A 12,554-nucleotide genomic window follows, 5' to 3' on the forward strand; every position below is an offset into this window, starting at 1 on the left:
CCAAGGGGCCTTTTTCCAAAAGAAAGTTGGACTTTCTGGGGTTTATTTTTTGGAAAACATTTCTCATCCAGGAAGGTCAGGAGAAGCAAAACGTTTTCAGAGAAAAAACAAAGAAGGAAGTCCTTAGAAAAAGCCCCTTTGGGGGGCAAACAAAACCCTGAAGGACGGAGCATCACCATAAGAGACATTTTGCTCCGCAGTCCGAGGCAGGTGCTGGCAAAGCCCCCTTCCTCAACGGGACCGCCGCTTCTTTATGGAACGCCCCATAGATCACCCCACAACACAGCGAGCGACTTGAACAGCTAGGGACTTTAATAACCTGAAATACTGCAAAAGTGCCCCGGATATAAAAGTATTGGCAGCTCCAGACCTCAGTGCTTCACCCCAATTTCCAACCACGTCTGTGGTACCTTAAAAAAGCCCCCTCCCACATTGGTCTGAAGGAGGGGGGCAAATGGGGCGTTCTCCCCCCAGGTTAGGGGAGGAAAAGCCCCGACAAGGAGGGACACCCCCCCCAGTCCAAGGGTGGATTTCCTCACCAATCCACCCCTCTCCAGCCCTCTCTGCTACGAAACGTACCCTGCTCCTTTCAGAGCAGGAGGGGGGACAATTGCACTCCCCCCCCCGAAGGCACATGCTGGGTTAGTAGCCCAGTTCCCCACCCCCACCCCAAAGGCTGGTTTCACAAACGCACATGCACACGCGTGCACAAACCCCCCACCCCCAAACAGGCAGGTTCACATCGGGGGGGGGGAACTCCATGGGAAGCCCCCTCCCATCCGGCATCCGTGTCAGCAGCAGCCGTTCTCTGGTCCTCCCTCCGTCCATCTGTCCATTTGTCCGTCCATCCAGGGTCACGCGGAGCCGCTGGACGATGGCTTGTTTTCGTGGAGCTGAGCCGGAAAGGGGCCGGTCTGCTCCACGCTGGCCAGGGAGCGCAGAAGGCTGTTCTCCTGCTCCAGGGCAGCGTTGCGTTCGGACAGTTCTTTGATCTGCTCTCTTAAGAGTTCCACCTCTTCCCGCACGGCGAACATCAAGTGGCTCTTGACCAGGTCCTGAGGAAGCAGAGGCCGGAGCTGTGAGGGTTCCTCCCCACCCCAGGACGCTGGCCCTTCCCCACCAACGCACTGGCAGGCCGGCTCTGCGACCAGGCCTCTCCCAGACCCAGAATCACAGAATTGGGAGGGACCTCAAAGGTCTTCTAGCCTAACCCACTGCTCGGGCCACAAACCCTAGGCCAGTGTTTCTCAACCTTGACCATTTTAAGGCATGTGGACTTCAATGCTGGCTGTGGAATTCTGGGAGTTGAAGTCCACATGCCTTAAAATGGTCAAGGTTGAGAAACACTGGCCTAGGCCCTTTCAGACAAACGGGTGTCCCGTTTTTTTTCTTAAAAGCCTCCCGCGTTGGAGCAACCCACAACTTCTGGAGGCAAGGAGTCCCACCGATTAATTGTCCTCACTGCCAGGAAATCCCTCCTGAGTTCTAGGTTGCTTCTCTCCTTGATTAGTTTCCATGCTTTGCTCTTTATAATAATAATAACAATAAAGTTGGAAGGGACCTTGGAGGTCATCAAGTCCAACCCCCTGCTTAGGCAGGTAACCCTATACCATTTTAGACAAATGGCTGTCCAGTTTCTTCTTTAAAAGCCCCTTCGGGGGCTTTGGAAAATAGAGGGACCCCCTCTTCTTTCTGGCAGCCCCACAATTATTGGAACATTGCTATCATGCCCCCCCCCATTCTTCTCTTCCTTAAACTACTAAGACCCAATTCCTGCAACCGTTCCTTATATGTTTTAGCCTCCAATCCTCTAACCATCTTTGTGGCTCTTCTCTGCACTCTTTCTAGAGTCTCCACGTCTTTTTTTACATCGTGGTGACCAAAACTGGATGCCGTATTCCAAGTGTCCTCCTTGTAAAGTGGTATTAACACTTCCCATGATCCTGATTCCACAGCAAAAGGGGTCCTTTGCACTGTAGTTTTACAAAGGAGACACCAAAAGGGTGCAGCTCCCACCAAGGCTGAACCTGGCCCGCTTGATAAGGTCGGACTGTTAGCCACGATGTGACCACAGAATCCCTGACGCCCATCTATAAGTGCTTCCTGGCAGGCTAGCCCAGGGGTAGGCAACCTTGGCTATTTTATGACTTGTGGACTTCAACTCCCAGAATTCCTGAGCCAGCATACTCATTGTGGCCCTGCTTACTCTCTTACAATCCCTTCCTCTCCAATCTCTCCGCTTTAAGGGATAGGTGAAAAAAAAAAAACAGGCATGGCTGGCTCAGGAATTCTGGGAGTTGAAGTCCACGAGTCATAAAAGAGCCAAGGTTGCCTACCCATGCTAGCCGGCTGCCGCAGCCTTTCTCCCAGCAAGAACAACGAAGAGGGCAAGTTGCCACTGGAAGCAACTTTGGCCTCTGGCAGATGCCGGCAGCTTCTGAGCGTCTCTGAGCCTGTACGAAGGGCCTGCCGGCTGCCAACCAACGGGAAGGAATGGGTGGCTGTGTCTGGGACTTGCCCAGGCATATAAAACCAGGGCAAGCACATCTGGAAACCCCAAAGGGCCTTTTCAGAAGACTTCTTTGATTTTGCATCGGAAACGTTTCACTTCTTCTCATCCGAGAAGCGAAACGTCTTCGAAGAAAAAAATAGTTTCTTTGCCAAGAAAAAGCAAGGCCACCTTTGGGACAGACAACCTGGAGGGCAGAGAATCTCCAGCGACACATCCAGAAATGTCATCCGAGAAGTGGATCTGGTGGCTGGCAAAGGTCGGGGACTGGCACCTCCTGGGCAGGAACCTGCTCCGGATCACGGGCCCGGCAGTCTGCCCACGGCCACCGAGGACCGTGCCCGTCCACCAGGGCCACCGCCATCCCTGCTCTGCCTCTCTGGACTTACCATGGCTTGTTCAATCTTGTTGTCAATGGCGATCATGCTGCTGTTGCTTCCGCTGCGGGAAAGAGAAGCCCCCGTGAATCGGGTTGCCCCACAGAAGGGGACTTGTAAGGCCGGTAGCCCCCCCCATGCAGTCCTGCTGCCGCCCCACAGGGCTTCTGCTCCCCAGAGCCAGCCCCACTGACCCCCCCAAGGCCTGCCAACTAGGCAAAAAGAGACAAACAGAGTTGGAAGGGACCTTGGAGGTCTTCTAGTCCAGCCCCCTGCTCAAAGAGGAGCACAATGCCAGAGCAGGATTCCAGCCAGAAGGGCTGGAAGCCCCAGTGAAGCAGGTGCCCCACTGCCGTAGGGACCCGGCAGATTCAACAGGGGCATGGGAATAGGGTGTGGCTGGGGGGGCTGGCACTGCCCCCTCCCAGGCCGTTCCGGCCCCAGCAATGTACGTCCACCTCACCAGGTGGGATAAAAGGCTCTGAGCCCACCCAGGTGCACCTGGCCTGGCTCCTCCCTCCACCTCCCCCTCCCCCTGAGGGGTCCAGGTGTGCCTAGCTAAGCTTGCAGAGCTTTGATGGGTCAAGCCAGCGGTTCTCCAAGTGGGGTCCAGAGATACATCAACCGGGGTAACCCACAAACCCAAAGCACTTTGGGTTTCTCAGTTGTTTTAAGAATGAGACCCCCGTGTCTCTCCCCCACCCCGGGAGAGAAGCAGAAAAGACCCATTAAGAGGGGGGGGGGTCCTTGAAGTTCTCTGAGTTTGGTTGGTTTTCTTACAGGCATTTCATTACCCAACTAGGCAACATCGTCAGTTTGGGGGTGAAACTCTAACCAAGTTCAGAGAGCACCAGGGACCCTGCAGTTCTCCTCCTCCTCCTCCTCCTCCTCCCTTCTAGCTCTGATGATGTTCCCTAGTTGGGTCATGAAACGTCTGCAAGAAAACCACCCAGCTCAGAGAGCACCAGGGACCCCCACAGTCCTTCTCCTCCTCCGCATCCTCCTCCTCCTCCCTTCTAACACTGAGGATATTACCTAGTTGGGTCATGAAACGTCTGCAAGGAAGCCACCCAACTCAGAGAGTACCAGGGACCCCACAGTTCACCCCGGAGCTGCAGAGATCACTGAGACAATGAACCAAAGCAAGAGCTGCATTCACACACGCCTGCTTGCCCGTCTTGTGAGCCCACGCGAGATTCCACACTAGGGACCAGCTACATGAGTGGAGAACACAGCCAGTCCCTGCTTTTGCACCAGAACAACCTTCTCAGGGCCCCTGACCCCTCTCTGGATCCCTCTCCCTCCTGCCCACCAGCAGCCCAGACCCCCCCCCCACTACTACCTGTGGAGGACCAGCAGGAGGGAGACCAGCCGCTGGTCCGCCTCCTTCTTTGGGCATCCGTTCAGCTTCTGGGGGCTTGGCGGGGTCTCCTTCGGCTTCCTCACCCGAGCAGGGGAGGCCTCCCTGGATGAAGCTGGAGAGGTGCAGCCCCTCTGCCTGGGGCGAGGGGAGGCCCCCGGATCGGGGAGCAGGCAGCAGCCGCAGCCGGGGGGCTCCCCCCGAGACTCGTAAGCATTCACCAGGGATCGGACAGAGGCCCGTCGGCGATCCAGAGACATCTCCCCCGCCTGTCTTTCTGCGCCCAGCTCTCCGCGGGGGCCCGAGGGTGGCACCCCCCCCCAAAAAAAGCAGCTGCCGGGCTGCAGATCTCTTTTCCCTTCTCCTGTCCTGTCCTTTGGTCACCCCCCCCCGGCCCTTCTGAGCCTCCAACCCTCCCAACCCAACGGCAGGCAAAAGGCCGGGCCCAGCCAGCCGCCCAGGCTGGGAAAAGGCCGGCGATGCGCGCGGCTCCCGCTGGACGGGGCAGGCGACGGACCCTCGCGTGGCCAGCCAGCTCCTGGCTCCGCAGAAATAGCCATCTCTGTGCCCGGGCTCTCGGCCCCCTCTCATTCACTCTCATTGGCTGGGGGGGGGCACGGGGGGAGCGCGCCCCGTTTCCCCACCTCGGGAGACAGCACAGCCAGCCAGCAACTGGGGCCTCAGCTGCCCAGCCTGTCAGGCGTGCCAAGCAGCCGTGTGCGCCCGCTCGCTCGCCCGCTCTCTTCCGTCCCCCGCGCTCAGGACGGAAGCGGTGGGGGGGACCCTCCGCTCTCCGCCCCCCCCTTTCGTTCTTGGCTCAGATGTGGCCCAGAAGGCGTGCAGGGGGTGGGGTGGGTGGGGGGGCTGCACAAAGGGAGCTTTGTAAACTTGCCACCTCTGTTTATGCCAGTCCCCGTCCAGGGGGGGGGCACGCCAGGAGGGGGGGACATTGTTAGGGAAGCAGGGAAGGGAGTCCAAGCGCATTGCATAACCCAGCAGCCCCGCCCCCTCCAATGAGGGCCCGGCCTGCCCCCCCCCAGATGAAAACTCCCTTCGAAGACCCTGAAGCTTCATGGGGCACCAGGGGGGGGAACCTAGAAGGCAGACTCAAAGCAGCCCCCCCTCCATGGGGACTCTCACTCTGCCCTCCGAGCTGCTTGGGGGTGTGGGGGAGGGGCAGAGGGGTTTTTGCGGCCGCCCTACAGACAGTCCCCGACTTACGACAGCTCGTTTAGTGACCGTTCCAAGTTACGACGCCAGTGAAAAAGGACTTGTGACCGTTTTTCACACTTACGACCGTTACAGCGTCCCTAGTCACAGGATCAAAATTCAGACACTGACTCGTACTTATGACGGCTGCAGGGCCTCAGGAGGGTCATGCGATCCCCTCTGGCGACCTTCCGACAAGTCAAGTCAAGGGGGGGGGAGAAGTCGGATTCACTTAACGTCCGTGTGGCTTCCTTATCAACTGCAGTGGCTCACTTAACGGCGGCAGCAGGAAAGGTGGTAAACTGGGCCAAACTCGCTTAACAGCCATCTCGCTTAGCAACGGGAGTTTTGGGCACAATTGCAGTCGTAAGTCGAGGACTTCCTGTACCGGCAGCTGCACGACAGCCTGAATTTGCTTCGGCCCACAAGTTGGTTTGTTTTGCGGCTCAGCTGGCCGGCTTGCAAATGGGTGGACTTCAACTCCCAGAATCCCCCAGCCAGCCACGACTGCAAGTTGACCTCCTTGGAAACACAGGGTCTCAGGGGGGCAGCAACCCGGTGAGGTCAGTGGGGCCCCTTCCCCCAGGCCAGGACTCTCCGCAGTCGAGGGGGGCCTTTCTGACCCCTGGAAGAATTGTCCCCGATGGCACATCGGTGGCATTTACTCTCTCGCTGTCCTGGGATAAGCCCCTCCCTCAGGCCCCCTCCCTCGCAGTGCCCCCTATTTGCCACTCGCCCCGTTGAGCCTTGACTCCCCTTGAGCATGCACAGAGTGTAAAACCTCCAAGCAAAGAGCTGAGAGGAAAACCCGGGGGGCGGGAAAGCCCTCTCTAGGTCCTCCATCTTTTCTTGTAACCCCCCCCCCATGGCTGGCTGGGCATCCAAAACCAGCAATGCCTGGGGGGGGGTTGGCATCACTCAGGGGAGGGGTGGGGGCCAGTGGGGCGGACAGGCTAAGCATAAACACAAGACTTGCTGGTTCTGAAGGGAGCCGTTTCCCCCCCGCCCCCCCCGCTGTGGGGCAGAGAGCAGAGTTGGCAGGAAAGGTGCTTCCGTCAACTGACACCCCCCCCCCTTGCTGAGATGCCCGCCTCTAAGCCCTAACCGGCTCGGCCAGCCCTTGGAAGGATTTATTCTGGGCACAGGGTTCTTCCCCCCCCCCGCCCCACCTCCTGCAGCAAAATGTCCCACCCAGCCGCGTTTCAGTCTGAAGTTTACCCCCCCCCCCATTTCTTCCCTCCTGCCCCCCCCCCCCGCAGACACTTAATATGGCTAAGAATAGTAGAGTCACCCCCAGGAGGAATGTAGTAGGTGCTGGACTGAACCAGCTGGGGGGGGCAATCTTGATAATGGCCCCCATTAAGCTTTTGGGGAAGGCCGGAGACGTTTGGGTGGGAGGAAGCAAGCAGGGCGAGGGTCTCTCCCAGGGTGACTCGGAGGAAGGCAGGAATCGGAAGACAGCCCTCACTCGGCCCTTGGGGTGCCCTTGATGCCAGCCACGCCCTCTGCGTGGGGAGGGACTCAGACACCCCCCCCCGGAAAACCAGAGAGGGGGGAACAGGCACAAATGTGGAGGAGGGGGTCCATCTGGGGCAGGTGGTCAGCCGTAGGTAACAGAGGGGCAGAAGCATGAATGGATGGGGGGGGCACAGCACCCACAGTCCCCACCCAGGAGCTGCTGTCCCTCCCCAGCAACTAAAATGCCAGCTGTGGGTTCTGGAACGTTCAGACACAGCCAGGGCTGACCCTGAAGGTCACCTGAAACCAAGGGGGAACTTCCGAACCGTGAGAACAATTCACCAGTGGAACAGCTCGCCACCAGAAACTGTGGGTGCTCCATCCACTGGAGGTTCTTAAGGAGAGATAAGACGGTCGCTTGTCCAGAACGGTCTCTAGGGATACCCTGTTTAAGCAGGGGGCTGGACTAGAAGACCTCCAAGGTCCCTTCCAGCTCTATTCTAATGGAGTGATCAAAGAGCTGCTACATGCAGCAGCCAGGAGGGCAAGGAAGCCGGGGGAGGGAAAGACAGGGGGCATGTCTGCCTGTGTTGGCGGGGTGGGTGGGGTGGAGTGCTTGGCCCCTGGCAGCTCCAGAACCGGGCGCAGCTCCGGCAGAGCCAGGCTGAGAGGCTGCAGGGGCTGGGCGGGCAGAGGCTGCTGTGGGTCAGGCTGGAAATAGACTCTCCTCTGCCCCCCCCATCCGCCCCCACCCTCCGGAGCTGGCTGGATCCCCTCCATGCCAGGCTAGAAATAGCAGCAGCCGGGTTGGGAGAGAAGCTGGCCTCACCTACCTGGGAGGATCCTGAAATTCTACACCCCCTCCCCTCCCCTCCCCGACAGCTCCCATTTCCATCCGCCTGCCCCAAAACACCCCGGGACCCAACACAACTGACTGTTTGCGCCAGAAAGAAGCCACAGAGTGCGTCACAGGCAGGCGCAGAGGAGGTGCAGAAACACCCCTCGGAAGAAAGACGGTCCGGTTTCGTGGAAATTGTCCTGGTACAGAAAACGCTGCCCCGTGGGACACCCCCCCCTCGGTCCCTCTGACCACCGGCTGTTGCAGCACCCTGAGTCACTTCTGGGGAGGTTGGGGCTGCACACACACACACACACACACACACACACACACACACACTGCAGCACACATCCGCTCCTTCCTTCTGACAACACCCCTCTTCCTCAATTGCCCAAGTCCAAAGAGGGGAAGTAGCCTCAGGCTTCGGCCAAGATGGGTTGTGCACCAAGAGCCCGTGCTGAGGGCAGCCAGAGGCGCGTGCAGAGAGCCAGGCGTCTGAGCATGAAGAAATCCCCTGGCAACCAGCCGCAAGTCAGCTTCCCTCTGATGTGTCCTCTGCGCACCCGCCCTCCTCCGGCCTCACTCGCTCAGGGTGTCCAAGCGCCCGGCAGGGGGCAGGTGAGGGAGGCCAGGGTTACAAGCTCCCCCCCTCCCCACAAGGCTTGGCACAGCTGCCCCGGGATGTGCCAGGCCGCCCCCAATTCCTCGGCCCGTACCTGTCGTCATCGCTGTCGTGGCCGGTCCCCATGCCAAACACCGACCGGGCCAGGTTGAAGCGGGCCACGCCAAAGGGGTCGGAGGTCCTCCGGTGGGGGCTTGCCTCGCGGAAGAGCAGGGGTGCCGGGGACGATGGGCGCGAGCGGGTCTCTCTGGGCAAAATCTGTCACGAGGGAGAAAAAGCTGAGACCCCCCCTCACAGGCTGGAGCTCTCTCCAGAGCAGGGAGGGAAATGGGGAGCGCAGGTGGGGACTTTTCACTCCGGCCCTCTTGGGACGGTGGGGGCGGTGGGCCCCGCACGGAAGGGAAAAGCCAGGTCAAAGGGGCTTCCCTAAGGGGGGGGTTGCCTGTTTGCATAGCCCAAAAAAGCAGAGGAAAAGGCTGGGGAGGGCAGGGCGAGCCACGCTCCCCCTGCCCAGGGTGCGGTGCCCCCGCCCTCTGGCCATCTAGAGACCTTTCCACTGAGCATGACCCTGCCAGGACACCAACATTTTGCTGCGGCCTCAGATGGACAGCGGTTCCTGGTCAAGGACACCTGAATGGATTTCCCCCCCCCCACTTGTCCCCTCCCCACACCAGGATTCTTTCTTCCTCTTCCCCCGGGCACAGCTGAAGATTTTCTACTGGAGAAGCCTTGGGGAGGTGCACCCCAAACTTTGCTCCTTCCCCAGCCCTCTTTCCCCCTGGCAGTGGGGCTGGTGGGTGCTCGGCCACAGCTTGCCAAGTTCCTGAAAGGACCCAGACGCAGGACCAGGACTTCTGTCCGAAGGCATCCGAGGGATCCAGCATCTGCCCATCCCTCCCCAGGGGAAAGAGTGAGGGGGAAGAGTTGCCCCCAGGAGGACGGGGGGGGGAGCTGGGCAACCCCGTGAGAACAGGGGGTCCATGTTGCAGGGAGGGTGAAACCGAGACCAGAGGACTCCCGCAAAGTGGGGCTTTCTCCCACCAAGGTCCCTCTCCTCAATCCTCTCTCGGTGCCAGTTGGGGGGAGGGGAGGGGAGCAGGGGGTGCCCAGGACCCCCCTCTACAGGTCACCAGTCTCCCCATCCTCACCTTCTGCCGCTCTTCCGTCTCCCTCGGGATGAGCTGGGTGACGCTTTTCGGCAGCAGCTGCCCCTCCACTCTCACCAAGGGGACGGTGCCCAGCGGGGGAGGGTCTCCGGGCTCTTGGGCGCCTTCCTCTGGAGCCAGGGGCCGCGTCTCTGCCGCCACCCGGGGGCTCTGGAGAGATGCGGCGCTGGGGGGGGTCCTGCCGGGGCGGAGGACAGGCAGGCCACCCCCCAGGGAGCGGGCCTGGTGGGCCGAGGCCGTGGCCCCGGGGAGCACCAGCAGGGACTGCAGGCAAGGCCCTCCCTGGCGGGGCATCGTTGGGCTGAAGGGCGAGGAGGGCTTCGCCAGCAGGCCGGCCACCTCCAGCCGGGAGTCCAGGGACTGAGGCTGCCGGGCTGAGTCTGCCAGCCGTCCCACCACATGGTAGTCCATCTCCTGTTCGTAGAAGTCTCGGCAAGTCCAGCGGCCACGTTTGTACGGCTCTCCCAAGCCATGGTCCAGCTTGACCACACGAAAGCGGGAACCGGACACGCAGCCGGTGGGGCCTGGGAGCAAGGGGGCCAATCCTGGGGAACCTGGAGCCAAGGGCCCGTTTTTGGGCCCTGTGCCACCATCGGGATGGTGACTGCCGTTTTCCACAGGGCTGGGCTCATCCGCCAGCCTGGCAGAGGGGCCCTTGGCATCCCCCCCAGGCGGACCCTCCTTCCCATAATCAGAGGTGACGCTGGTGATCTGGAACCCGCTCTTCTTCTTCCCCACGCTCATGATCCTGAGCAGGCTGGGGTCTCGGCAACTCTCCGGGCAACAGAGTGGGGGGGGGCTAGCAGGGTTGCTGCTGAGCAGGTCGCCCCCGGGCCATCGCGGCACCGGACACCAGGCAGAAGAACCAGCGGTCCAGAGTCTGCACCTCAGGCGGATCCGAGGGCAGGACGGCCTCCCCCAAAGGCGCCAGGGTCATCTGCACCGTGACCGCTGCGGCTGGTAATCGGCGGCTCGGCTGGCAGCAGCGAGAGGTTGGTGCGCCCTGGCCAGGAGCAAAGGCGGCTTAAGGGGCATCGGCCTGGCAGGCGTCCCGCATTGTTTCACTCCCAGCTGCAACTTTCTCCGCCCGCGGCGGCCGCGGCGACGGTTCCTGCTTGGCGCAGAGAAGCGGCTGAGCGGTCCGCCGGCTCCCGCTTCGCCTGGCCTCGATCCCGGTAGAGACCGCAGCTCAGGGGGCCGCGGGGCTCCGCTCCGCTTCGGGGCATGTCGGGGCTGGGCCGGAGGGCATCCCCACCGCTCCGGGGGCTGCGACCACCCAGCGGACAGGGCCGATCTGACCCTCGGCTCCCCCGGAGGCAGGAGGGCCCGCGCGCCCCCCCCCCCCGAAGGGCCGAGCCGACCGTGGGCAAAGTGGCGGCCGGGGCTCCGCTCGGCTGTCTGGCTGGCTGTCTCGCCTGGGCTCGTCTCCCTTCCTTCCCCTGCTCGCTTCTCTCCTCGCCCGCTTTCGGCTGGCTGTTGACAAGTCCCAGCACCAGGAAGTCCGGCCCCCTCCCAACCAGCTGACTGGTTGACGCCCCCCCAGCTGGGGCCGGGCCCGGGCGCGCTGCCTCCTCCGGCCCCCCCGCCAGGGCAGCCGCCCCCCTCCCGCCTTAAGCCCTTCCCTGCCCCGCGGCCGCCGCCCGGGGGCTGCCCGCGTGGAAAAGCCCCCGCTCGGCGACCGCGGAGGGAGAAGCAGAGGGCCGGCCTCGGCAGAAGCCGGTGACCCCGTCGGGGGGCGGGAAGCCCCAGGGAACCCCCACCCGCCTGAGCATCGCAGGGAAGGCGCCTCCCCCGCCGCCCCCCATCCCGGACGGAGGCTGTCCTGCCGAGCGAGCCCCGGAGGAGAAAAGCTGCGCCCCCCCCCCACGTCCGTCCAGAGCCTTCCCGCTTCTTCCACCCGACCCCTCGGCCGATCCCCGTTTGGGGCACCGAGGAGTCGCCCTCCCCTCACTGGAGACCCAGTCCCGGGGGTCTTCCAGCCTGTGAGCGGGACTGATGGGCGGGGGTGGACCGGAGGGTTCGTCGTCCGATCCCTCCGCCCCCTTTGGCTGGGCCACGACGCCCCGGACCCCCGCCCCCACCCGTCCCTCCCCCCCCCCAAGCTACGGTAAGTCCCAGCGCGTGCAAGCGGGGGGCTCGGCCAGGGCGCCCCGGGAAGGCTGCCTGGCGTCACGTGAAGGCTGCCATGGGGCGCTGCTGCCCCCTGGTGGCCGAGCGCCGCTCTGGTCCGCTCCCCTCGGGCAGGCGGCGCGGCTAGGCCGGGGGCCGCCGGGCCACCTTCGGCCGGCAGGTGGGAGTCGGGACCCCCGCGGCGCGCGGCCTGTGGCCGAAGCGGCTCGCCGAGCGGGCGAGATTCCCTCCAGCCGCCGTCAGACACGGTTGACCTCACCGGCGGGGCGAGAGGCGCTCTTCGCAGGCTCTCCGGGTCCCGCAAGTGCGGCGAGCGAACCGGGACCCCCCCCCGGGCTCCCGCGTGCAGAGCCGGGCCTCGCTCGGAGCCGGCGTGAAGCCGCGGCGGCGCAGCCGTTCTCACCGGGCGGGCCGGGCAGCATCTCCGAGGGCAGCGGCGGCCCCGGCGTCTCAGCGGCAGCGCAGCAGCCCGGCGTCCCCGAGGTGACCCCGAGGAGGCTCCGTGGAGCGGGCGGCCCCTCCGTGCGCGCCCCGCCGGCTCGTCTCCGGTCCAAGGCACGGCAAGGACGGCGGCGGCGGCGGCCCCGCTCGGCCCGGGCGCCGCTGCCTGGAGGGCAGGAGCCGGGCGGGCGGGCGCCAGCGTGGGGAAGGCGCGCCGGCAAGGAGCGCCCTCCCGCCTGGTCCCGCAGCCCGCCCCCCCGGAGGGAAGGGAGGGGGAGAGGCCATCGCGGGGCCAGGCCGCGCCTCCCTCGGGCAGGGGAGCCCCGGCTGCTCGCCTCCGGCCATGGCTGCGCTCCCGCGGCGCCTCCCGCGGCGCCCCTCCGGCCGGGGTCGGGGACGGCGGGAAGGGCCTCGCCGCGCCGCCCTCCTCCGCCGCTGCAGACG

At 63.1% G+C, this 12,554-nt stretch overlaps 1 protein-coding gene across 1 annotated transcript; it reads right to left on the bottom strand.

The window, feature by feature from the left end:
• Positions 1 to 291: 291 nt before the first annotated feature.
• Positions 292 to 11,064, bottom strand: TSC22D4 (TSC22 domain family member 4). The gene is made up of 4 exons (XM_039324792.1): positions 9,522 to 11,064; positions 8,468 to 8,631; positions 2,899 to 2,950; positions 292 to 1,055 (listed from the first exon to the last, which is right to left on the bottom strand). The coding sequence occupies exons 1-4, from the start codon at positions 10,281 to 10,283 to the stop codon at positions 855 to 857; spliced, it is 1,179 nt and encodes a 392-aa protein (XP_039180726.1). The 5' UTR covers positions 10,284 to 11,064; the 3' UTR covers positions 292 to 854.
• Positions 11,065 to 12,554: the final 1,490 nt, after the last annotated feature.

The sequence above is a fragment of the Crotalus tigris genome, unplaced genomic scaffold (assembly GCF_016545835.1).
Source record: "Crotalus tigris isolate CLP2741 ecotype Arizona unplaced genomic scaffold, ASM1654583v1 scf7180000024309.744930, whole genome shotgun sequence".
In the NCBI taxonomy this organism is placed as follows: Eukaryota; Metazoa; Chordata; class Lepidosauria; order Squamata; family Viperidae; genus Crotalus; species Crotalus tigris.